This window comes from Macrobrachium rosenbergii, chromosome 22, assembly GCF_040412425.1.
Source record: "Macrobrachium rosenbergii isolate ZJJX-2024 chromosome 22, ASM4041242v1, whole genome shotgun sequence".
NCBI classification, from domain to species: Eukaryota; Metazoa; Arthropoda; class Malacostraca; order Decapoda; family Palaemonidae; genus Macrobrachium; species Macrobrachium rosenbergii.
In genome coordinates this window covers 7,548,360-7,572,706 of record NC_089762.1, presented here as the reverse complement: position 1 = coordinate 7,572,706, position 24,347 = coordinate 7,548,360, and the positions used below count along the sequence as shown (strand labels likewise).

The window sequence follows — 24,347 nt, the reverse complement described above, 5'->3', positions numbered from 1 at the left end:
GTCCACCGTAAGCATGAAGTAATTCTCCCTGATAGAAGCAAGCACCGAGCATGTCGTTTCCATCGTGAACCAAGTCTGGTGAACAAATCGGTCCCAACCCCGAGGCTTTCTTTACGAGAAAGATGCAGCTGTAAAAGCCTGGGGACTAATCCAACATGACTTCCACAGCGCCTTTCTTCAGCATCACCTGCACATCCTCCTAGAGGGTGAGATCCTTCAGTAAGATGGGAATGTAAGTTAGGGATGGACCGGGTTGTTGGTGAGGGGTGGCCTAGACTCAAGGGGAAGTAGATTGTCCTCCTGAAGGGCATCCACTACCCAGGACTCAGCTCCATGTCGCTGCCATGTTGCCCAATGGCTCAACAGGCACTCCCCCACCAATGGCAGCAGCTGGAGGGGAACACTGTCCCTAGCATCTTCCCTTCTTTTTACCTTTGCCCCATTTTCCTGACTGGAAAGAGGATTGAAAGGAGTGCAGCTGCACCCCCTATCTTGGCAGAGGTGGAAGAAGGATGGGTGTTTCTGTGAGCGAGGAAGTGCTAGCTTGACCCGAGGGTTGAGCCGCAGTGGCATGCGAAGACCCGGAGGTCTTTGCCACTGCCTGGTAGACAAGGCAGTCATTGCCTTTGGCAAACCTCTTGTCTACCGCAGCATCTACCAAATCTCTGGGGAAGAGAGAGGCAGAACCTAGCAACGGTCCCTGAGTCGGCTCAAGTCCTAAAGACCTGGAGATCTGATTCAGAACAGCGTCCCTTCTCTTCAGCACCAGGTTCACCCACAGAGGTAGCTTCAGGTTTGCCGCCTCTTGCTGCAAGAGGGAGTCCCCTTCCACAGCAAGCTGCTACAGCAAAATACCCGAGCCTAGATGAACCAGGTCTGGGTTGACCTGTTCAGTCAACAATGACCTTTTTAAGGCCATGTAGAAATGCTTCTATTGAGGCAGAGGATGGGGAAGTAGCTTCTCCAAAAGGTTCAAACAAAGTGAATTATCCTGCCCAGAGACCACATTGTGGTAGGTTAAGTTTGGGTTTGTAGGATGAAAAACGTTTGTATGAATTAATTGTTGTTTTGTTTGTTGTGATGTTTTTATTTTTGTTTGATTTTTTTTTTGTTTCCTTATTAAGTTTGGGTGTGTGTATATGGTGTTTATGAATGTGTTGTTGGTGTATGATTGTTTAATTAGTCGTTGCTTTTACTTTTTTTTTTGTTTTGCACTGTATGTCAGGAAGGAGCACACTAGGTAAGTCTGTTTTTTCTGTTTTTTACTTGCAGTTTGCTGAATACATCGGAGTAGTGTGGCTTGCTCCCCTTCAACCCAGTGTGTAAGCGACTTGAGAAGTTAGGATACTTCCGAGAATTTCCCAGGATAAAGGAAAGTTAGATGGACATAATCTACTTGTTCCAAATTAATTGCGGTTGATTTGATTATGAACCATCTACTGTAATTTGGACTCTGTTTGCAGTGGGCATGTGCTTCTTTTCATGAAGCTAGTGCATTTATGTAATTTTGCAGAGTTTAAATGAATTATTGAGTTTTTTTGTGGTTTTGAGCCCAATATGTTTTTGTTATAGTGAAATGAAGAGTGACTTCATGGAAAAGGACAAATTATTGTAGAAATGTGTTATTATTTTTGCACCAGACTACCATTTTAATCTTTTGTATATACTGTACACTGTTTGGTTGGTACCGTATGCAGCTGAAGTATTTTGCTGGTTTTTGTAGTATTAAGTTGGAATACAGGATAAGTTCTGATGAACTATAATATTAAGTTAGGCTAAGTTAGATATTGGCTAAGTTAGGATAAGGTTCTGTCTGAAGGTCTTCATGCCACTGTAATATTAAGGAAATAAATTAGGTTAAGGAAAGTCAGAGTTTCATTTAATAACCTCCAAAACTGTTCCCATCATACTGCCCCAATTGTGTACTATAAAAGGCCCCTACAACATTACTGTATTTTACTGTATTCACTTGTTCGAGCACCCCTTTGAAAAGTGTGGACCATAGCAACCCACCAAAGCTTTGGGTTCCTTCTTAGGACCCCAATAATATCCGAGGAGCAAAGGACGATCCATAGAAGAGACCATGGTCCCCTCCCCGAGGTCATTATGCTGACAAACCAGCGCAATGACCTCTGAAAAGGATCTCTGTATCTTGGGGTATCAGTGTCCTTGGGAAGAGGACCCTCGAGTCCTTCCAGGGTGCGGTCCTCCTGATCAACTCTCCCTGCAGACCCCTTGGATCCTTCCTTGACCACTTGAGAATAGGACAGAGTCGGTCCGAGAACCGAACCCGGGGCATAGGCCTTCGTGGTAGAACTCTGATGGGAAGAAGCGTTCTCATCGTAGTCCCTCGTGACCAACTCTTGCCTCCTGGTGTAACCCCAGGAGGTTGAGGGGATAGGTGAGGGGGATCGAGCACTCCTACTTGTCCTGCTGGAAGAACCTGCAGGAGGAAGGCTGTGGGCGGTTGCCAACTCGAGGTGGCGATGGCAGCATGGGTCTAGGAGAGTGCCTATACCATGGCGAGGCTCTGTCCCAAGAAGGGCGTAGAGGTTCATGCAAACGTACCCGTACACTCTCCTCTAGTGAGCGGGATCGATCATGCTAACATGAATGGGGGCTGGCCGAAATTGAGTGCTCGGGCACCGCCGGGCGTGAACTTGCCAAATCTCGTACAGAACGATCAATAGGAACTGTCTCTACTTGAGAGTCCGAAGAAACTCAGGAAGAGGCAGACACAGTACCAGTCTTGGAAGTGAGCTTCCCAGAGCTGGTTCCGAGTGTGTGGGCCTTGGGGGTTCGTGTACTTGAGGCTCCCAAGACACGAGACCCTGGAGGGGTGCAGAAAACAGTTCCAGAGTCCGAAGACCAGGGAGAGCCAATGACAGATCCCACTGCTTCCCCTGTGGAGGAAGGCAGCCCCTTAAAAGTCCCACAGCGGGCCTTCTTAGGGGAGGGGAAGCATGCTTCTTCTTTGGCCAGCGACCCTCAGGAGAAGAAGGGGAGGAGGCAGCAGCAGATGAAGTCGAAGACGAGACGAAGACGATGATGATGATGACACCTTGGGACTCCTCTTCTTCGATTTCTTCTTCGACATCTTCAGTATGGCATTCAGCAATTTGTCTCCCATCCAGGAGGGAGCAGCCAGAGCAGCAAAAATAGTAGGCGGGAGAGTCACAGCATAACCCGGAGCAGGAGCATGTACAGTACAGCAGTATGGTCTACCACAGCCGGGGTCGTCAGGGTTGGAACATGGGATGACACTGATGTAGGGACTTTGGCGAACACTGTCATAGTCACTGTAGTCGTGGTGGACGTGACAGAAGCATGAGTCACGACCTGAGAGCTCCAAGGAGATCCAAGTCTCCCAGAGCTTGACCGCCTGCCCTGGAGAAGACAAAGTGGAAGGAGACACCCCTCGCTCCGAGGGAGAAGCTTCCCCCTCGTAGCAAGCGGAGACCCCCAAGCCAAGGTTGTACCAGTTACCCACGCCCCCTGATGATCTTCACCCGATGAGGCAAGTGAAGATGAAAAGGGAGAGATGGTTCGTGGTTTTGCATGATGAAAAATGATCAAATACAAAAGCAGATGTTATGACACCACACAACAAGAAAAATCCCACAGGGAAAAAAGCAAAATGGCGATCAGGGCAGAGTCAGGAAATACGTCTCCATCATACAATGGCTGAAAGCAAATTGGAAGGCTTACATCCGGGCAAGTGGGACAGTTGTTAATTGCCTAACCACCTTGTTCAAAAGTTTATCGGCCGTTCCAGCTTTGCTGAAAGTGATTCCTTATGTAAAAAACCGATGGTTTGCATATTGTGTAGGAACAACTTTAGGTTAAGTGGTGACTGTTTCAATTGCTCACTAAGATTGTTAAAAAATTAACCACTGCTCTTGCTCCACACTTCTCAGTTAACTTAACACAGTTTCTTGGAGGAAAAAAAAAAAAAAAGACAACTGGGGGAGGGGGTGCCCCTTATCCGGTAAGAATCGGTGTGCATGGTTAGATTGAGATGTACATAATTATTTATTATTATTTCAGAAGATGAAACCTATTCACATGGAACAAGCACAGGGCCCACTGACTTGAAATTCAAGCTTCCAAAGAATGTTCGTTTCTAACCCCCACTGCAACAGTAACTGATCATGTTACAGAGCCAGTGATTTTACATCGCCCCGGGAGAGACGTGAACCCGCGACACCTGAGTGGCATGCCCTGACACTAACCACCATACCAGCAAAGCAGTAATCGTCTGTACCCCAATTAATTTCTGTGCTCTACAGCATTTCAAGAAAGGTTAGGGTTAGGTGCCAAAGTTGGTTGTGCAGAGGGGTCACTTGGTCTGGCCTCGTCTACCCCTAAGTATATTATATGTCACAAAAGGAATGTGACCTAACCAGACTATAGAGGGATGAAGAAATTTGTTTTTATTTAGCATTTCCCAACGTTTTGTGAGAGAGAGAGAGAGAGAGAGAGAGAGAGAGAGAGAGAGAGAGAGAGAGAGAGAGAGCGAGTGTAATTGTCGTTATATGGTTCGGTTGTTGGAGTTCGTTTTTACGGGCGCTGTCTGTTTGTCTGTCGGTCTGTCGGGAGTTTTTCGGTTTTGGGGAAGTCTTGGGCAGTTGAGGTCCAACCTTGAAAGTGAACGGGAGTTTGTCTGGCTTTTGTTTTGGATACCGGTACCGATATTGATGGTGCATGTGTCTCTTTTTTTCGTTCGTTGTTGGTGGAGGGTTTGTTTGAAATTTTGTTTTTGTGGTTTCTGTGTGCTGTGATTGGCGACCGTGGACCGTTACCCATCTCCAGCAACCGAAGATCAGGGTGAGTGTTGTGTTGTTTGTGGGTGTGAATTCCACCACAAGACCTGACTAGGCAAAACTTTACTTTAGTTACGCAGCCAATCAGGCCACACAACTAGAGTAAAGTTTTACCCCTGCCTTTACCTAACCTTACCTAGGATATCAAGCCCTTCCCCGGTCTGAACCTTCCGCCTCCATCTGCGTAGGCTACTACCCTAGGAATCAACTTATGCGGAGGGGTTGTGAGACCTGGTCTAATTTATCTCTGCACTCTACTGAGCATTTCAATAACCAGGCTTACCTTTACTCAACAATACCTAGAATGACACGTCCTTACCTGGCTGGACCCTAGGCTACTTAAGGACTAGGACCACAGACCCCAGGTTGGGCTAGATTAGGGTAAGTAGGGTAAGGATGAATCCGTGTCATTGGCATCGCCAGATAAATGTCCCTCACAAGATAATGTTAATGTTAATGTTAATGTTAACGTGGGCTGCTCGGCCACTGATCACGATTCCCCGATTTCTTTTATAGTAGTTTTCCATCTGTTTAGGCGATATGTCTTCCACTCAGTGCCTTACGAGTTTCAATTCCTACTGATGCAATTCTATGACTTTCGCTTACTTCCCCGCTAAAACGCCTGGGGTTTCCAAACGCTGTCATTTCATAATAGTGACACACAGAGGCCCAACTCAAGAGGTAGGCCGTGAGGCACGAAAACGAGGGATTTGCGCCAACAATTAATGTAGAGTCAGAAATGCGAGGAGGAGGAGGAGGAGGGAGCAGAAAAAAAGGCAGGGTTTATGTATTTGGCGAAGAATGAGCACCACAACGATACCAATACCAGATGAGTGGTTCGTAAACTTATGCAGTATGCACTCTAATTCTAAGAATCAAGCCTTCGGCAAAAGACAATTCAAGACTTACGCCATGTCGGAATTTTGCCTTTCAGAAGGTCCGCGATACAACTAATTCAGATTGCGTAAGTCGCGACAGCAACGTTACCAGAACTAAGTGTGAAAAATTGTCAGTGAATTTACCGATTACGTTTCGTAATGGTATTCTTGGCTTTAGTTTTCAGTCACTTTATTGGCATTTAATATAAAAATCAGGTAACAAGTGAAATTAATATCCTGCACTACACACACAAACAGATTTGTAAACAAAATATTAATATTGTGCTACTTAACAGATGTTTTTTCGCAGGGGTTTTTTTGTTTGTCAATTTATATCATCATTATCATCATATTTTTTTCATTTTTGGAGGTCCCTTTTCAGAACTTGCTTGGTTCACCTGGTAGGCATCATTTAGTTTGTGAGTTTATAGTTTTCTTGAGTAAATTGTTCCTTCGTGTCATTACTGTTCGTTAATATGTAACTCTCTAGTTTCTTCTCAAGTGTTTCTACGTTTTCTCGTTTTATTGAGTTCTTGGTATAACTGGCATAACTTTATACCTCCAATGCATCTTGGATCCAGCAATCTATATTTGTCCATGTCCCTACGCATGTTAATGCTTTCACATATATTTTTTGTAGGATACCTTATACGTATTTCTTTTCTTTCTTGCAAGGCACACCCAAAACAATATTTTTATAATAAATATATTCTTTCTTTAACATACAATCAAGGAAGCTCATTAAGGATGAGCTCGAGTATCCCCATACAGTAGGAAATTTTTCAATATTAATTTTTTTTTATGAAATCCCGCCCGCCAACTTCATGAGTAAATACTTTGGTAGAAAACTATAGACCGTTACAATGGTCTAGCCTTGTGATTACATGGCTGTATGTAAATGAATTGTTAACGTTTCTATATTGAGCATTTCTTAGTTTAAGGTGTTCTTTCACAACATTAATATGCAATATGTCATATTAAGTTTTTGTCTATTCGAACTCCAAAATTTTTTTTTTTCTTTTACGCGTGCCTATGATTCATCTTGACTGCTTTAATATCATTCTTATTCTTTATTAATTTCAATATTTTTCTGTTCATTCCAACTCTTTACGTACTTCATTATGCTCCCAGTTTTAGTCATAATAACATCAGTGTCGTCCCCAGCTTGTTAAAAATGCATTTCACCTGAGAATAATCTGTTCTTGCTTTTTTTATCTTTAACCAGCATCATTTGATAATGCCTATGCTAAATAGTGTCATTCATAAGACACTACTTTTGTTTATTCCTAATGGCAGAGTTTTTGAGGTAGATTTAGTTTCCAGTTTGAACTCTGAAAGTTCTACCAGAGATTTCTACTACTCTGCCGCATAGTCTTACACGCCTATCCATTTCTAGTCTATCATAAGCTCAAGTACTGCTGTATCAAATGCTGCACGTAGTGTTAGTATTGAACATTTATTAAGAGGTCATTTACTCCGGAGTTTAATAGAGTACTATTCCAGTTGAGAGATTTTTTTCCCCTACAAGTTAGCTGATCTTGGCACTTTTGAAGATGTTCAACGAGCTGCGGGTTTATCACGGTGGGTCCCTTTTTTATAGAAACGGCCGACTGTTTATGCCATTTATTCTTGTAAGCTAGTTTAAAACATCCCATTTTCTCATTATTTAGTAGTAATGTTCTAGGGTCTTGTTTAACATTGCACTGTACATGACAATTAAGAAAATTTGCAGCTTTTTCAATGTCTGCCATTGGAAATGGGTCAACATCACAATATGTGTCGAGAATTTTCCCTACGTTAGCTCATTTTTCTGGTTCTTGCCGGATGTTCTGGGTCTGATACAAAATCTAAACACGTCACCGACTCTGAACCAGAATGAACATGTGGTGGCTACACAAAATACGAGCACATGTTCTAAATTTTATTACAAAAATAGACTACTTACAAAAAAATACCCAAGTTATTTCGAAACTACGTTAATCTAAAAAAAAAAAAATACGAGGAAATTTACAAGAACTTTACATTATAACAAGCTATAGTTGGGTTTACAAAAATCCAGAGACCACGAAGTCAGGAGAAAGCAAAGGAATAAAAACTCCCAGACAAGGAGATGCACTGGGATACTCAGCACTTTCATGTAGGCTCCAGCTACGGATGACTTACGTTAAACTGAATCAAGAAACAAAAGGACGAATTCTGGACCACTTGCGGCTGAATTAAAGCACACAAAATTTACGTTAAGATTGTTACAAAATCACTCATATCGCGATTTAATCGACCCTAGAATATTGCCTATCGGCCTCACAAATGCTGAAGCGATACGTTACAAATTAACGCAATAACTGAGATGGACATCGATTAAATCGGATTATAATTACCTAAGGTAGCATGGACGATCGATCTAACAGGTGGCCGGCTACCCGGGACACACACACACACACACACACTAACACAAAACACGTCTAATCAACTTGGTGCTAGAAGGAAGAGTGAATTTGGTGTAAAAAATATTTGTTAACTTGTTCTAATATTTTTTTGTGTCTACTCCTCCTCCTCCCCACCCCCACCTTAGTAAGTCAGAACCTTTCTATGATATTTACAGAATTTCTTTTAATATTTGGACTTTTCTTTCTGCTAGCCGTTGTTTTCTCCTGGCTCGTCTTATTTCATCATAAATTATGGTGAGTAGTTGTATTTCGACTTCCTTCACAATTATCGGACAATGCTGACTGAGCTTCGAGTTTAAACCTTTGACATAATTTCAAAGAAACGGTTTGCGCTTTCACTGTTAACATAAGTTTAAATGATTCAAACTGTTTTATCTCCAAAAAAGAAGGTTTCATTCAATATACCCTCGGATACTTCCACAGTTATGTCAAAAGTAATAGACTTGTGATAGTATGTACTGTAAATTGGTCCATCATCATTCTGCATAAAGTTATGGACATTTGTGAACATGAGACCGAGTAAGGGATCAGATTAATTCAGTATTATAAAACCGAGCGATTGGGAACGGCTGATTTGCCTGACGTAATACTGACATCGCTGAATAGTATTATTTAGTCTATTTTTACAACTGCGCTGTGGTTGCTACCTCAGAACTGATGTTTTCGGCGATTTTTATAAACTTGACAGCACTCTAGTGGTTGTTTACTTGGGGAATCTGTGGATCTGGCAACACTGACGAGGATAAACAATCTATAGGTTGATGCATGCAGAAATGTTAGATAGAAAGGATGGAATATGAACAAAACATGAGACAAGAGAAAGCATTGAATTGACAACTTTAGGTGAAGAATATTTCTTACCGGTTCCAGTAATAATAAGCAATTAGAAACAGGAAAAGCACAGCATATCAGCGGCTAGGAAACCTCAGGACCATTTACTAGAAGTACGATGTATATTTGTGGAAGAATATAAAGTAAGGTAATTTCTACACAATACACTGTACACAGGGTATCAACAAATAAAGTCATGGATCACTGTGCAATATTGAGGCATGGACTGGGCATTAGTAAACAGCACTCTTGACAGGCAAAGGATGAACTGTCAAGCGCAAAAAGTTTAAAGGGGAAACTCAGAATGCAGGACCAGGTAAAATAGAGGTGGAGAAGCTAAACGTACAGGATAGAGCAGAGTCATTAGGATGATAGCAAAATGTAATAAGAAACCACAAGGCAAGAAAAATGAAAATAAAAAGTGTGACATGGTTGATGAAACAAAATGGGATTATACAGGCTGTGAGGCCAAGAAAGGTCAACGTTGTTGTTTAAGATTAAGCCAGCCTTGTGCTGGCACGGGCTCTTGCTCCTGGAGCAGACCGTAACTTTAAAGGTCAAGTGGGTAATAACTTATTTATTAAGTTGTTTTAGATTTAGCTGGCCTTGTGCCAGCACGGGCTCTTGCTCCTCGAGCAGCCCGTAAATTATTTATTAATTTATTATTATTAATTTATTACCTGAGCGCAGATACATATGGCAAAGTGCGGACGGAAACGTGGTGCCCGACCTCCGATCGCCGTGACCCACGCTCTGAGCAATTTGTGTTTGTTGACAGACAAACAAATGGCAATTTTCAGAGACATAATGAATGTACAATGATGAAATACATATCGGAGGAAAGGCCAGAAAATTCTACACATGAATATTTACATGAGAGTCTTGACATATTAAGAAATGCAATGCATGACGTGATTGATGCGAAAATGAAGAGACGTCTGACGTCTTTACAAGTACTCCCCACCCAAGACAATAATTTTACAAAAATAATGCTTGGAAGATATCTGAAAAATCAATCATGGAATCGCTTTGGGAGCAGGAGCCCCACCCCTAGTTCTTGATACCTGTGGACGCAGGGAGGCTTCGACTGTTGAATCACCCGACGGCTTAGCCGAGCGGATGATTTCCTTAGTGCGGCCCTTGGGACGTCCTCGACCCCATTTCGGGATGGCTACGGGATCATCTGCGGCCACGTTTTGTGGAGGAATTCTGGGTCGCCTTCCGGTTTCCTCTCGAGTTTCGCTGTCTAACAGGAAAGCTGGTTTCAGTCGGTCGACAGAAACCCAGTCTTCACGCCCGTGGATGTTGATGAGATAGGCCTTGGATGATCTGCTGACGACACGGTATGGGCCCCTGTATGGTCTGATCAAGGGTGGGTGTCCATCCTGATGAAGACATGGGTGCAGGTATCCAGGCCCCCAGGGCTGTAGACGTGGGTCCTGTCCGTGAAAGTCTTTCTGCAGAGCACAAACTTCTGTGCCACTTCCCTCAGCCTTAGAAGGGAGGTATCTGCGTCGTCTGGCGCCGTGGGGAAGAACTCTTCCGGAACGACTAGTGTTTCGCCATAGACTTTCTCTGCGGGAGATTCGTCGCCGCCTGCCCTTGGTGCGGTACGGAGACCCAGCAGGATCCAGGGGAGCTGGGCCTTCCAATTGTCGTTGATGCAGCGTGCCATCAGAGCTGCCTTCAATGAATGGTGGGCCCTTTCCACCATGCCATTGGCTGCGTGGTTATATGCCATCGTACTGTGGAGAGTTGTCCTCATCAGGCATGCCAGGGCGACCCAGAGCCCCGACAAGAATGCCAGGCCCCTGTCCGTAGTTATGCTGTCAGGCAGACCAAAATGGCTGATCCAACTTGACAGGAAGCCTCTGCACAGGTGCTCGTTGATGCTTCCGTCATCGGGGTTGCTTCCGGCCACCTTGTGGAATGGTCTATGACCATCAGGAGGTATTGGGCATCCCCTGATTGCGGCAGAGGACCTACGGCGTCTACATGGATGTGACCGAAGTGCTGCCGTGGTTTAGGGAATTTTCTGATACCTGATTCCGTGTGCTGGGTGACTTTACTTGTTTGGCATGGTATGCAGTTCTTCGCCCACTGCCAAACGTCCTTCCTGATACCATGCCACATGAACTTCTCTGTCATCAGGCACACTGTTGTTCGGCCTGATGGATGGACAGGCCATGGATGACATCAAACATCTGCTTTCTCCTGGAATCAGGGATCAGGGGGCGCAGGCGGCCAGTGCTGGTATCACAGAGAAGTGTTGAACTGGATCCTCCTATCGGCATGTCTTCCCATCTCAGTGCAGTGAATGCCGTACGGTAGGCTGCTGTTTCCGGGTCTGCAGCCTGTTCCTTCACCAGGTCCTCAGAGTCTATGCCAAGGTGGACGGAATTTATCTCGACCCTTGATAGGGCGTTGGCTACTGGGCTCTTCCTGCCAGGGACGTAGCTAATGGTGCAGCCGAACTCGGAGATAGCGGCCAAGTGCCGCTGCTGTCTCACAGACCATGCATCTCCCACCTTCGTGAATGCATGTACTAAAGGCTTGTGGTTTGTGAGGATGGTAAAAGGGGTGCCATCCAAGAGGTACTTGAAGTGCCGCATGGCTTGGTAGATTGCCAGTAGCTCCCTGTCGAATGTGCTGTAGTGGGTCTCCAGTGGTGTTAACTTGTGACTGAAGAAGGCCAGCGGGCATGGGGAGCCGTCTAACACCTACCCCAACACCGCCCTGCAGGTGATGTTGCTGGCATCGGTGGTAAGTCTCAGGGAGGCGGTGGGGTCGTGATGTGTTAATGTGGTGGCTTTGGCAAAGGCTGCTTTCGTCTGCTCAAATGCCTGTTGTTGTGGAGCTGTCCACACCAGTACTTTTAGGTTTCCCTTCAGGACTGGGGTCACGGGATACATGATGCGGGCGACGTCTGGTATGAAGCGACAGTGGTAGCTGACCATGCCGAGGAACTCCTGCAGGGACTTGATGGTTTTTGGCGTTGGGAACTTCTTTACTGCGTCCACCTTGGAGGCCATGGGGCGGACACCTGCCGGGGAGATCTCATGGCCCAGGAAATCTACCTTTTCTGCTCCGAAGGTACTCTTGTCGAACCTGATGACCAAACCATTCTCCTGCGGGCACTTCAGCATGGCCCGGATGTGGTGCAGGTGTTCCTCTGGGGGCCTGGAGATCAGGATGTTGTCTACATAGCAAATGCTGAAAGGTAGGTCCCGCAAGATGGTGTCCATAAGGCGTTGGAATGCGGCCCCGGCGTTCCTGAGGCCAAAGTGGAGTAGGAGAAGGTATATGTTTTGAACGGAGTGATGATGGCTGTCTTCAGAACGTCATCGGAGTGCACTGGTGCCTGAAAATACTTTGGCCCAGTGCAGGGTGCCTGTTAGGTGTCGTTATTAGGTTCAGCCGACGATAGTCCCCACAGGGCCTCCAGGAGCCGTCTGGTTTCTTTACCATGTGGAGGGGGGATGCCCACGGGCTTGATACCTTCCTGCAGATGCCCATCCGTCCCATCTCGGCGAAGGCCCGTTTAGCATCTTGGAGTTTTTTGGGTGGCAAGCACTGGAATTTAGCGTGTGGTGGCTGGCCTGTCGTGGTGATATGGTGATGGGTGCTGTATTTGGCCTGGGTTCCCGGCAACTGACGCAGCTCTGGCTTGAAGACGTCTGGGAACTCATGGAGGAGGGTGCTGTACTTGTTTGAAGAGATGGAGCAGACAGCGGGCATCCCCAGCCCGGTGGAGAGTGGTTGGGAGCGGCAGGTTCCGGTAGCCAGCAGGCATTTTCAGCCATCTACCAGAAGTCCGTGGTGTGCAAGAAAATCGGTGCCCAGGAGAGGGAACTTGACATCTGTGATGACGAAGGGCCAATCATATTCATGGCCCAGGATGGATATTCTGTGGGTCACAGTTCTGTAGCAGCGGATGGGGCTTCCATTTGCGGCCACCAGTGCGGTCATGATGCTGGATATGCAGTCACGGTCCTCTCTCGATGGCGGAAACACCGATTGCATCGCCCTGGTGTCTACCAGTATCTGTCGTTTCAATATAGCGTCGTGAATGAAGAATCCTACTGATCGGGAGTCTTTAAGGTCTGCGGCCACTGCTGTTACTTGTGGCCACTTTTCTCGTTTTTTGTGAAAGAGCAGGGGGCTCTGCAATTTCTGGCGGTGCTTCCAAACCTCCGATGGAAGTAACACCAGGCTGGATTTGTCCAAATCCTCTGTTGCTGTAGTGGCGCCTTCCTTCTGTACACCGCGTTCATGTCCTCTACCTCGTCTTCTTCTGTTACTAGGTTACAGGCTGTGGGTGTTGCGGTGTGTTTGGAGGCCTTGGTGGCCTCGTGGAGTTTGTGTGCGATGTTCACCAATTCGTCCATTGAAAGGGTATCCGCATCCATGATTTGTCCCCTCACTTCCCGAGGAAGGCGCCGCAGGAATATTTCTCGCGACAAGCTGATCTTCCTCCGACCATCCACGTCAATCCCCGGCAGCATCAGGAGATCTCGGAGTTCGTCCCAGGCGTTTCCATTTGCACACTGTCATGTATATCTTATGCCCAGGTAATAAATCAATCAATACCCAGTTCTCTCTCCTTTGACTGCACAACTGGTGACCTGAGGAGCGACGGTAAACAGCGGTTTTGGCCTCACCATTAACGGACTCACTATGGCCGCTTTACCTTCAGAGAGCCTTTAACGGAACCATACAGCAACAAAGTCTAGACCTCTGAAAGCTCCTTCCTCGGAGAACACCCATGCCACTAATGGACTATTACTATGTACCTTCTTCAGGTACATTCTGGCATACTCGAACGGTTTGGCCCTGCCATTTATGATTCACGTTGACCATATTCAGAAGTCATTAACGGAACCACACTGCATATAGTTTTGACTTCTGAAGAGCCCCAAACACCATTAATGGACTAAATATGGCGATTATTTCGCGTTTTGGCGCGAGTCAAAATGTCAGACACTGAGGTAGAAAGTCGTTCCGAGGACACACAGATCCTCTGCATCCCCCTCTTGCCTTCAAAGAAAGCAATAACCCAGGCGATGAAACTGCCACCATTCTAGTGGCAAAATACCTGATCCTGGCTCCTGCGGGCAGACATCCATTTCCGTGTAGCTAAAATCACGGATGAGGAAACCAAAGCAGACGTCACCATGACAACACTGGCGGAGGAGGTCTTCAACAGACTCACCTCATGGTTGGACTCACAGCCGGGCAAAGTCAAGTACGAAGACCTACAAAAGAAACTCATTGACATGTACTCCATACCCGTCCCAGAGAGAGCCTAATGCGCCCTTGACCTAATGAACCAGCCCCTGGGGTATGCATCACCCAGGGACGCCTGGGACAAACTACGAAGTCTCCTGATGCTGCCAGCCTTTGACTCAGATGGACGGAGGAGGGAGATCAGCTTGACACAGGAAATATTCCTGCGGTGCCTTCTGCAGGAGATTAAGAAGGGCACAAATCATGGAAGCAGATGCGCTCTCAATGGACGAATTGGTGAACGTCGCACACAAACTCCACGAGGCCACCAAGGCCTCCAAGCATGCTGCGACACCTGCAGCCTGCAGCCTGGTAGCAGAAGCAGCTGAAGAGGGGACGCGAATGCGGCATACAAGAAGAGGGCGCCACCGCAGCTGCAGAGGACGAGGGCAAATTCAGCCTGGTGTTACTTCCATCGGAGGTTTGGAAAGGACAATAAGAATTGCAGAGCCCCTGTTCTTTCACAAAAAACTAGGAAGGCGGCCACCCATAGCAGCAGTGGCCGCAAACCTTAGAGAATCCCAGGCAGTAGGATTCTTCATCCATAACGCCAAATCGGGACGACGGATGCTGATAGACATGGGGGCTATGCAGTCTGTATTTCCTCTGTTGGGGGAGGACAGCAACCACACATCTGGTGCCGCAGCTGCACTAGTGGCTGCAAATGGAAGTCCCATCTGCTGCTATGGAACTCAGACCTGCAGAATATCCATCCTGGGCCATAAATATGAATAGCCCTTCATCATCGCAGATGTCAAGTTTCCCTTATTAGGCGCTGGTTTCCTTGCACAACATGGACTGCTGGTAGACGTCAGCCAAAAATGCCTGCTGGATACTAGAACCTGCCGCTCCTGACCGATCTCCACTGGACTAGGAATGCCCGCCGTATGCTTCGTCTCATTGAACAAATACAGTGCCATCCTGCGCGAATTCCCAGATGTCTTCAAGCCAGAACTGCGTCAGGTTCCAGGTGCCCATGCCAAGCATGGCATCCATCACCACATTTACACTACAAGCCCACCGACACATGCCAAGTACTGCCACGGGGCCAAGATATTCACAAAAAAAGTCCTTATTTCAGGTGCCAGTACATCCCAACGACGTTCTGAAGGCAGCCATCATCACACGGTTCGGGACATATACCTCTTACTCCACCTTTGGTCTCAGGAACACCGGGGCCACATTCCAACGCCTGATGGACAGCACCTTGGGGGACCTACCTTTCTACGTCTGCTATGTGGACGACATCCTGATCTTCTCCAGGTCCCAAGAGGAGCACCTGGGTCACGTCCGGGCTGTGCTGAAACGCCTTCAAGAGAACGGATCGGTTGTCAGATTCGACAAATGTACCTTCAGAGTGGAGAAGGTAGACTTCCTGGGACATGAGGTCTCTCCGACAGGTGTCCGCCCCATGGCCTCCAAGGTGAATGCAGTGAAGGATTTTCCAACACCAAAAATGATCAAGTCCCTGCAGGAGTCCTTTCCAATACCAAAAATGATCAAGTCCCTGCAGGAGTTCCTCGGCATGGTCAACTACTACTGATGATTCATGCTGAGCATTGCCTGCATCATGTATCCCCTAACCGGAGTGCTGAAGGGGAAGCCAAAAGCACTGACTTGGGAAGTCCTGCAACAAAAGGCGTTTGAACAGACAAAGGCAGCCCTCGCCAAAGCCACCACCTTAACATATCAAGACCCCACCACCCCCTTGAGACTTAGCACTGACGCCAGCAACATTGCTTGTGGAGCCGTGCTGGAGCAGATAGTAGACAGTTCCCCCTGTCCACTTGCGTTTTTTAGCAGCAAGTTAAAGCCGCCAGAGACCCGCTACAGTGCATTCGACAGGGAACTGCTGGCAATCTACCAAGCTGTGTGGCACTTCAAGTACCTCTTGGACAGCAGCCCATTCACCATCCTGAGAGACCACAAGCTACTGGTACACGCGTTCACATAGGCGGAAGATGCATGGTCGGCAAGACAGCAGTGGCACCTGGCTGCTATCTCCGAATTCGAATGCACCATCAGTTACGTCCCTGGCAAGACGAACACGGTAGCCGACCCCCTATCAAGAATTGAAATAAATTCAGTCCAGCTGGGCATAGACTACGAAGACCTGGCGAAGGAACAGGCCGCAGACCCAGAAACGGCAGCTTACCACACGGCACTTACCACACTGAAGTGGGAAGACGTGTCAATAGGTGAATCCGGATCGACACTTCTCTGCGACACCAGCACAGGCCACCCATGCCCCCCAGATACCCATGTCACGAAGAAAGCAGGCATTCGACATCACCCATGGGCTGTCCCATCCACCAGGATGAACAACAACGCGCCTGATGACGGAGAAATTGGTGTGGCATGGGATCAGGAAGGAAGTACGAGAATGGGCAAAGAACTGCATACTGTGCCAGACAAGTAAGATCACAAGGCACACAGAATCAGGCATCGGAGATTCCCTCAACCATGATGCCGTTTCAGGCACATCCACGTAGACGTTGTAGGACTTCTGCTGCAACCAGGGGACACCAGATACCTCCTGACAATCATAGACCATTCCACAAGATGGCCGGAAGCAACCCCAATGGTAGAAGCATCAACAAGTGCCTGCGTGGAAGCCCTACTATCAAGTTGGATAAGCCGTTTCAGTGTGCCGGATGATATAACTACAGACAGGGGCCCGGCATTCTTGTCGGAACTCTGGGTCTCCCTGGAATGCCTGGTGGGGACAACACTCCACAGTACGACGGCATACAACCCTGCGGTCAACAATGGTGGAAAGGACCCACCGTTCATTGAAAGCAGCATTGATGGCACATTGCACTGTCGAGAATTGGAAGGCGCAGCTGCCCTGGGTCATGCTGGGTCTCCCCACCACACCAAGGGCAAATGGCAAGGAATCTCCCGCAGAAAAAGTCTATGGCGAAACATTGGCTGTACCTGGAGAATTCTTCCCCACAGAGCCGGACGACCCAGATACATCCCTTCCAATACTAAGAGAAATTGCAAAGAAGTTTGCACCCTGCCAGAAGACTTTCGCTGACAGGACCCATAACTTCAGCCCAGAAGGCTTGAAAACCGAGTCATCAGTAGAACATCCAAGGCCTACTTCGTCAACATCCATGGGTGGGAAGACTGGATATCTATTGACAAGTTAAAGCCAGCCTTCCTAACGGACAGCAGAACCCAGGAGGAAACCGGCAGATGTCCCAGAATTCCTCCACAAAACAAGACCTCGGATGAAGAGACCGACATCCTGAAACGAGGCCGAGGACATCCCAAGGGCGGTACTAAGGATGTCATCCGCCTGGCAAAACCGCTGGACGACTCAGCAATCGAAACCGCCCCACAACCGCAAGAAGATACCGTGATTAACATTCAACAGATCTTCCAATCATTATTTCATAATAATTGCCTTGGGGGGAAGTACTTGCAAGACGTCTTCTTTACCCATTAATTACGATCATGTATCGCATCTATCAACGCAGCAAGAATCTCATGTATATATTTGTATGTAGAATTTCCTGGCCTTTTCGCTAACATATATTTTATCACTGTATGTACATTATGTCTCTTGTTATTGTTATTTGATTGACTGTTAACAAACAAATTGCTCTCACTCAGCGTGCAGGTCACAGAGACCTGGGGTCAGGCACCAAGTTTCCGTCCGCACGCTGCTATGTATACCTTATGCCCAGGTAATAAATCAATCAGTACCCAGTTCTGTCTACTTTGACCTCACATAGCATAACATTAAACTGGGCAAAAGTCGAAAAGTCAGAGACGAAAAGGTAGAGGTCTGTAAAGTCCCCGCTCAACACATTCTCTGTGGAGAACATCACATTTTCTGCAGTGCCTTTCCATGACCTAAGGTCAATCGGAATATATATTTATCATCATAATTGTAAACTGTGTATATGATGTCTTTCTAAGCAATCATGTATTATGTACAAGTAACAAGTTATTTATCTCGTATGTCAGACATTGTTTATCACTATGTTCTCTGTATGAACCTGTCCTGTTTTTTAAGGAACTAGTTTGCCCTCAGAATTTAGTTCCATTTGAGATTGACAGTGGCGCTGCTGTGTCTACTATAACCAAAGAGTGGGTACATAGGTTAAAACTAAATATGGAACGATGCAATAAAAAGCTAAGAGGTTATGATAATATGAAAATTGATGTCTTGGGCAAAGTGTTAGCTCCTGTACTTTATAATAGCACAAAGGTTTCTCAGGTATTTTATGTTGTTGATTCTTGTAATACAAATTTGTGTGGTAAAGATTTAATGCAGCAAGTAGGTATTTATCTGGCTGGAATAGATGAAGGTACTAGAGTAATAAAGGTTGCTAATGTGAGTGCAGAAAAGCTGCTAGATAATTACTTGGTAGATTCAAGTAAACCTATTGCTGGTGTTTTGGCTAAGATTCATTTAAAAGGTAATGCTACCCCAAAGTTTATGAAAGCACGCACAGTTCCTTTTCATTACAAGAAAATGATTGAAGATGCCTTAGATAAGCTAGTAGCGGATGAAATGATGGAACCCATATCACATAGTGAATGGGCAGTTCCTATTGTACCTGTATTGAAAGAAAATAAGGTTGAAATGAGGATTTGTGGAGATTTTAAAATTTTGAATACACAAATTCATTGTGACAGGTACCCGTTACCAAAGATAGAGGAATTGTTATCTGTTGTTGGTAAGGGAAAGTTTTTTTTCCAAAATTGATTTAAAGAATGCTTATCTTCAAATACCTGCTGATGAGAAAAGTCAAGAGTATTTAGTAATTAATACTCATAAAGGATTGTTTAAATATAAGCGTTTACCTTTTGGCTTGTCCTCATCTCCTGGTATTTTCCAAAGGTTTATTTCTCAACTGTTGGCAAATGTGGAGGGTGTAGCTGCTTATTTAGATGATATTATTGTAAGTGGTGCTACCAAAAGGAGCATGATCACCGATTAAGAAAGGTTTTGGAACTTTTGCAAGCACATAATGTACAAATAAATAAGACTAAGACTGTTTTGGAGGCTGAATCTATTGAATATTTAGGATACCACATATCAGGTGAAGGAGTCAAGCCATCTTCAAAGGGACTGAAAAGCTATTTTAGATTGCCCATGTCCTACTTCTGTTGAAGAAGTTCAACCTTTTTAGGTATGATTACTTACTATTGCAAGGTTGTAAAGAATTTTTCTTCTAAGCTAGCTCCTTGTATGATTTGTTGAAGAAAATGTAAAATTTAGATGGACTTCAGTACAGCAGAAGGCGTTTGAAGGCATTAAAAGAGATTTTTCCGAGTCCAAAGTGCTGACTAGTTTTGATGGGAATAGTCCTTTAATCATTGAAGTGGATGCGTCTCCTGTAGGTGTGGGGTGTGTTTTGTTGCAAAAGGTTGGTGACCAAGAAAAACAATTTATTTTGCAAGTAAAAACTGTCTAAAGCAGAAAGGAACTACTCTCAGTTAGATAAAGAAGGATTAGCTCTTATTTTTGCTGTGAAACGTTTTAGATATTTTTTGCTTGGCAGGAATTTTGTTGCTAGAACTGATCATAAACCATTACTGGGACTTTTTGGAAGAGGGAAACAGATTCCATGTAATGCTAATTCTAGAATACAAAGATGGGCTTTGTTGTTATCTCAGTATGATTATGAATTAGTTCACAAACCTGGGAAGGAAAATGTAATTACTGATGCCTTAAGCAGATTGCCACTTGATGATGATTTTCATTCTGGTACACCAGCTGAGTATGTTAAATTGGTTGAATTACTTGATTTTGATGACATCTCTTTTCAGGCAGTTAAACATTTCACCAATAAGGATGCTGTATTGTCTCAGTTGAAAAATTGTTTGAAGCTGGGATGGTCAAGGGAACATAATATGTCACTTCTGGAATATGCCTCTGTAAAAGATGATTTATCTCTTCATAATGGTGTAATATTGTATAGAAATAGGTTTTGATTCCTGTTGAGTTAAGATGTAAGGTTTTGAACCATTTGCATTGTGGGCATAATGGTATAAATGCTATGAAAGCTGAGGCAAGGAATTGGGTATGGTGGCCAAAGATAGACCAGGACATAGGAGAAGTCACAAAGAATTGTAGCATTTGTTTTAAGAATTTTACAAATCCTCGAGCTCCTACATTGTCTTGGCCTATTGTTGGTAAATCATGGTCTCGACTGCACATAGATTATGCAGGACCAATGGATGGTAAATATTTTTGATAATTGTAGATTCTCATAGTAAATGTTTGGATATTCATTTTTCTAGTTCCACTACGTCAGCTGTTACCATTGGTCATTTGAGGAAGACATTCTGTAATTTTGGTATACCTGATATCATTGTATCAGATAATGCTCCAAATTTTGTTTCTCAAGAGATGGAGGAGTTCTTGTGTAAAAATAGTATCAAGCATGTAACACCAGCTCCTTATCATCCATCCTCCAATGGTCTGGCTGAAAGGGCGGTGAGAACATTCAAGGAGGGCCTGGGAAAATTTAAGAAGGAGATATTCAGACCAGAATTTGTAGATTTTTGTATAACTATAGGAGGACTGTGAATTCTTCCACGGGTAAGGCCCCAGCAGAAATAATGTTTGGTAGGAATTTCAAAGGTACTGTTGAATCGGTTAAACTGAAAGACAAATCTTTAAGGAAAATGAGGGGTGAAATTTTCCAGGAGGAAGGTAAATTGTATAAAGTAAATGATGCTGTGTTTGTTCGTAATTTTGGGAAAGGTTCACCATGGGTGGAAGGAAAGATTGTGGAAGTACTTGGGTTGAGAAATTATAAGGTGGAAGTACAGAGTTTTGGTAATATTATTTGGACAAGACATGCAGATCAGATTATGCATAGATAGATATATGGGTGACTTTAACCAATCCAATAAAGAAGTGTTATCCAATAATTCTAAGTCATCTGTAAATCTGAGTGATTCTAGTGCTTTCATTTCAGACACTAATGTACCATGTGATAATAGTGGGGCTGAAGAACCCATAGAAGTAACTGTAAATAATGATAGTGAATGTTCAGTACAACCGCCAATGTTAAGGCGATCCAGTCGAATAAGTAAACCTCCAGATCGACTTGATTTATAAATATATACAAATATGCTGTATTTATCATGTTGTTTTGTTTTCATATTTGTAACATATTTTGGAAGAAGTATTGATTTATTTAATTGTCTGATGTTTTAAGTTGGAATATTATTGCTTTTCTAGGGATAAGGGATGTAGAGTTTTAGATAAAAAAAAAAAGGTAATCCTTTGTTAATTCTGATTCTATTCCCTGCTGTGAACGTCTTTTGTTTTTGAGTTCTCGGTTCCGGGGTTGTGTTGTGATGCGGCCGGTGTGCTGGTCCTTGGCGGCAAGTTGTTGTAACGGATTCACAATAAACCTTGTATCCGGCCCTGTATTTAATTATGCTCGTCCTAACAATTCTTAAATGCTACAATAGTAGTCTTCCTTAACCCAAAACTCAGCCTAACATTCTTAAATGCTACAGTAGTAAAGTCTTTCTTCTCTACATTACGGAACCATAAACAAAGTAACCTGTTATTAAAGGACTGCCAAATATCGAAACATAGTAAATTAAATCCGAACCTCAGATGCAATAAGGCTTAACACAATATTTTAATTCAAGGTAAGGCCTTGAAAAATGGCTTAGTTGTGACGAATGGTTACCGCCCCCCCGCGCCATCCTTACTCTTTTAGCAAAGATTAGAAAGACACAACCCGACATTTAGTGGTTTCACGGTTCAATTTGAATACACCCATGTGGGGAAGGAAACTGTGACTTGGGTGTTCCTCTGGGAACTGGGGAAGACTGTCAATTCTACGAATTATTCCATTCTTTAACTGGTCTTTAAATACCTTGTCCATAAGGGATAAATTATTTCGTCTTTTTGAAGTTTCTTCAAATTAGATTTCAACACCATTAAAGCTAATTCATACTTTGTACCCAATAAATGAGCCACCTTAAAATTCCACAAAAGAGGAACTACAATCCTACCCTGACCATCTCTTACCTCATTATCAAGTGTATACTTAACTAGCTTGTTATTAAGCTCTGAATCTTCAGGTTCTGGGCCTCCATTACTCATGTTCGTATACCTGGAACAGTTCTCCTCCAAAATATGATTTAACACTTTTTCAAGCTGGGATTCTATAAGGTTCCCCTTCTCGTCCAATATGGAAAATTCTGTAGGGAGTAAACTCTTTTCAATGGTATTCAGATAAAAGACAACTGTTAACATTCAATTCAATATTAAACTCAGGAACTGTAGTCAGATTACTACTACATCTATATACTTTTATATGGCAAAGGAGATCTTGAAGAAGTTGGTCGGTATTACCCTGCAATAATATCCCTGCGTGGGTTTCAGCATAAACTGAAGTTTTATTCACACTAAATAAAATCTCATTTTGAGGTAAGCAGTGGCATGACTCTGACCCTGGAATAAAATCAACACCATCAATTAAGTCATCCTGACATGAAAGGTTCTTATCAGCTAATGCATAACCTCTGTCATCTTTAGCTAACTGAGGAAGCTTCAGTGCAATACTTATACTTGGAATGCATAGGGCCTTAACTACTTGAACAACACTATTAATTTCAGCATTAGCTTCAACCAACCTGGTTAAATATTTCTGGAAAGAATTTATACCTTCAGGTTCAAGTTTTCAGCCACTGTACTGGAAATAAAATTAGATTGACAGTCCCGTCTTTAAGGCTTCTAATTAGCAGTTTGCCCTCAATATTACAGGTAAATGTGGGTAAAACTGATTCCACATCAGAGTCTACCTTTAAAGCTTCTGTTACATTAGCAACACAACTATTGGTTTGCTTACCAGATTTTTCTTTCATTTTAGGTATACTTTTCTCAAAATTAGAGCAACTATTAAATCAGTACCTACAAGCATTACTTGATTTGCTTTATTGCCATCAAGTTTAGTGCAAATGCTGCGAGGCTTGAAGGTTTTTGACTTACCTGTTTCAGGTTTTACATTAATGGCCATGGCAGAGGCGACATTATCAGCAGACCCTGGATTAGCTTCCTTTAGGGCAGTATTCTTGCAATAAGGCTTCCCTCGCCTTTGGCCTGCCAAATACCGCTCAGTACCTTCCAAAAAATTGTCTAGAATTTCACTCAATTTTGGTTTATGATTATTAGTAATTTGGATCAAGTGATTCCTAAAGGATATATTCATCCCTTCCCAAATGAGATATTGAAGCACTTGTAAAGTCGCCGCTAAGCAAGTTGTCTTTGATGACGGCCCATTTTCTTTGTACCTACGATTCGCCACGGTGGACGGGCTAGGTCACGAAAATTCAATTTTTAAACTGTGTATGCAATTATTTATCTGTTCATCAACTATGTACCGTGTATTTCTTCTTTCGCAGGCGTCAAGATTATACTCAACTTTAATTCTGTTTATTGTTGCATTGTATATTGTACTCGTTCGCTGTATTTATTTATTAATTGTTATCGACCTCAGGGCACCCTTGCATCCATTGTCTTCCGCGGCCCGACGCCAGTCGGCCGCTATATAAACTGCCTGGACCTTGAATAAAGCAGCAGTAACTTTTACCTGCTCGTTTCTTTAGCACCTCTTATACACATAACTACTTTTTCTTTCCAAGTGCTCCAGCTCAGATAATTTATCGTACGCTATAAAGCGCATGTATATCTATCTCATTACACGACGTCCAACTGGAGTGCAGGAGTGGGGTATATCTTATCTTAGACTTGCTTGCTGCCAGTGCTAAAATTGCACATTGTGTGCATCTCTCGTATCCTACCTGTCCTCATGTCAGGCAGCGCCCTCTAGTTCTTATAACTAGCTACCCACTCGTGTCACATCCAGTTTCCATTTCTCTCAGTGCCACTAATCTGCGGCACTGCTAAGCACCCAATCACTAAAGCACATATCTTTCTCCTTTCACTTTCCTTTTCTCTTTCCTTCGGCTGGTGTCTCTCATTTACCTTTTACCCCCTACATACCTTCTGCTCAGGCAGAGTACCTCACCTTCAGTGCCAATTCATGCACTGACATTTTGCATTGCTCCACGGAGCGCACCGGCACCAC

At 44.3% G+C, this 24,347-nt stretch overlaps 1 protein-coding gene across 1 annotated transcript in view; it reads right to left on the bottom strand.

The window, feature by feature from the left end:
- Nucleotides 1-5,828, bottom strand: part of LOC136850568 (DNA damage-binding protein 2-like) — a 336,700-nt gene extending 330,872 nt beyond the window's left edge. The window contains exon 1 of the mRNA XM_067124193.1: nt 5,733-5,828. Within this exon, the coding sequence (XP_066980294.1) occupies nt 5,733-5,737 (5 nt within the window). The 5' untranslated portion in view covers nt 5,738-5,828. The remainder of the gene's footprint in view (nt 1-5,732) is intronic.
- Between the last annotated feature and the right edge of the window lie 18,519 nt (nt 5,829-24,347).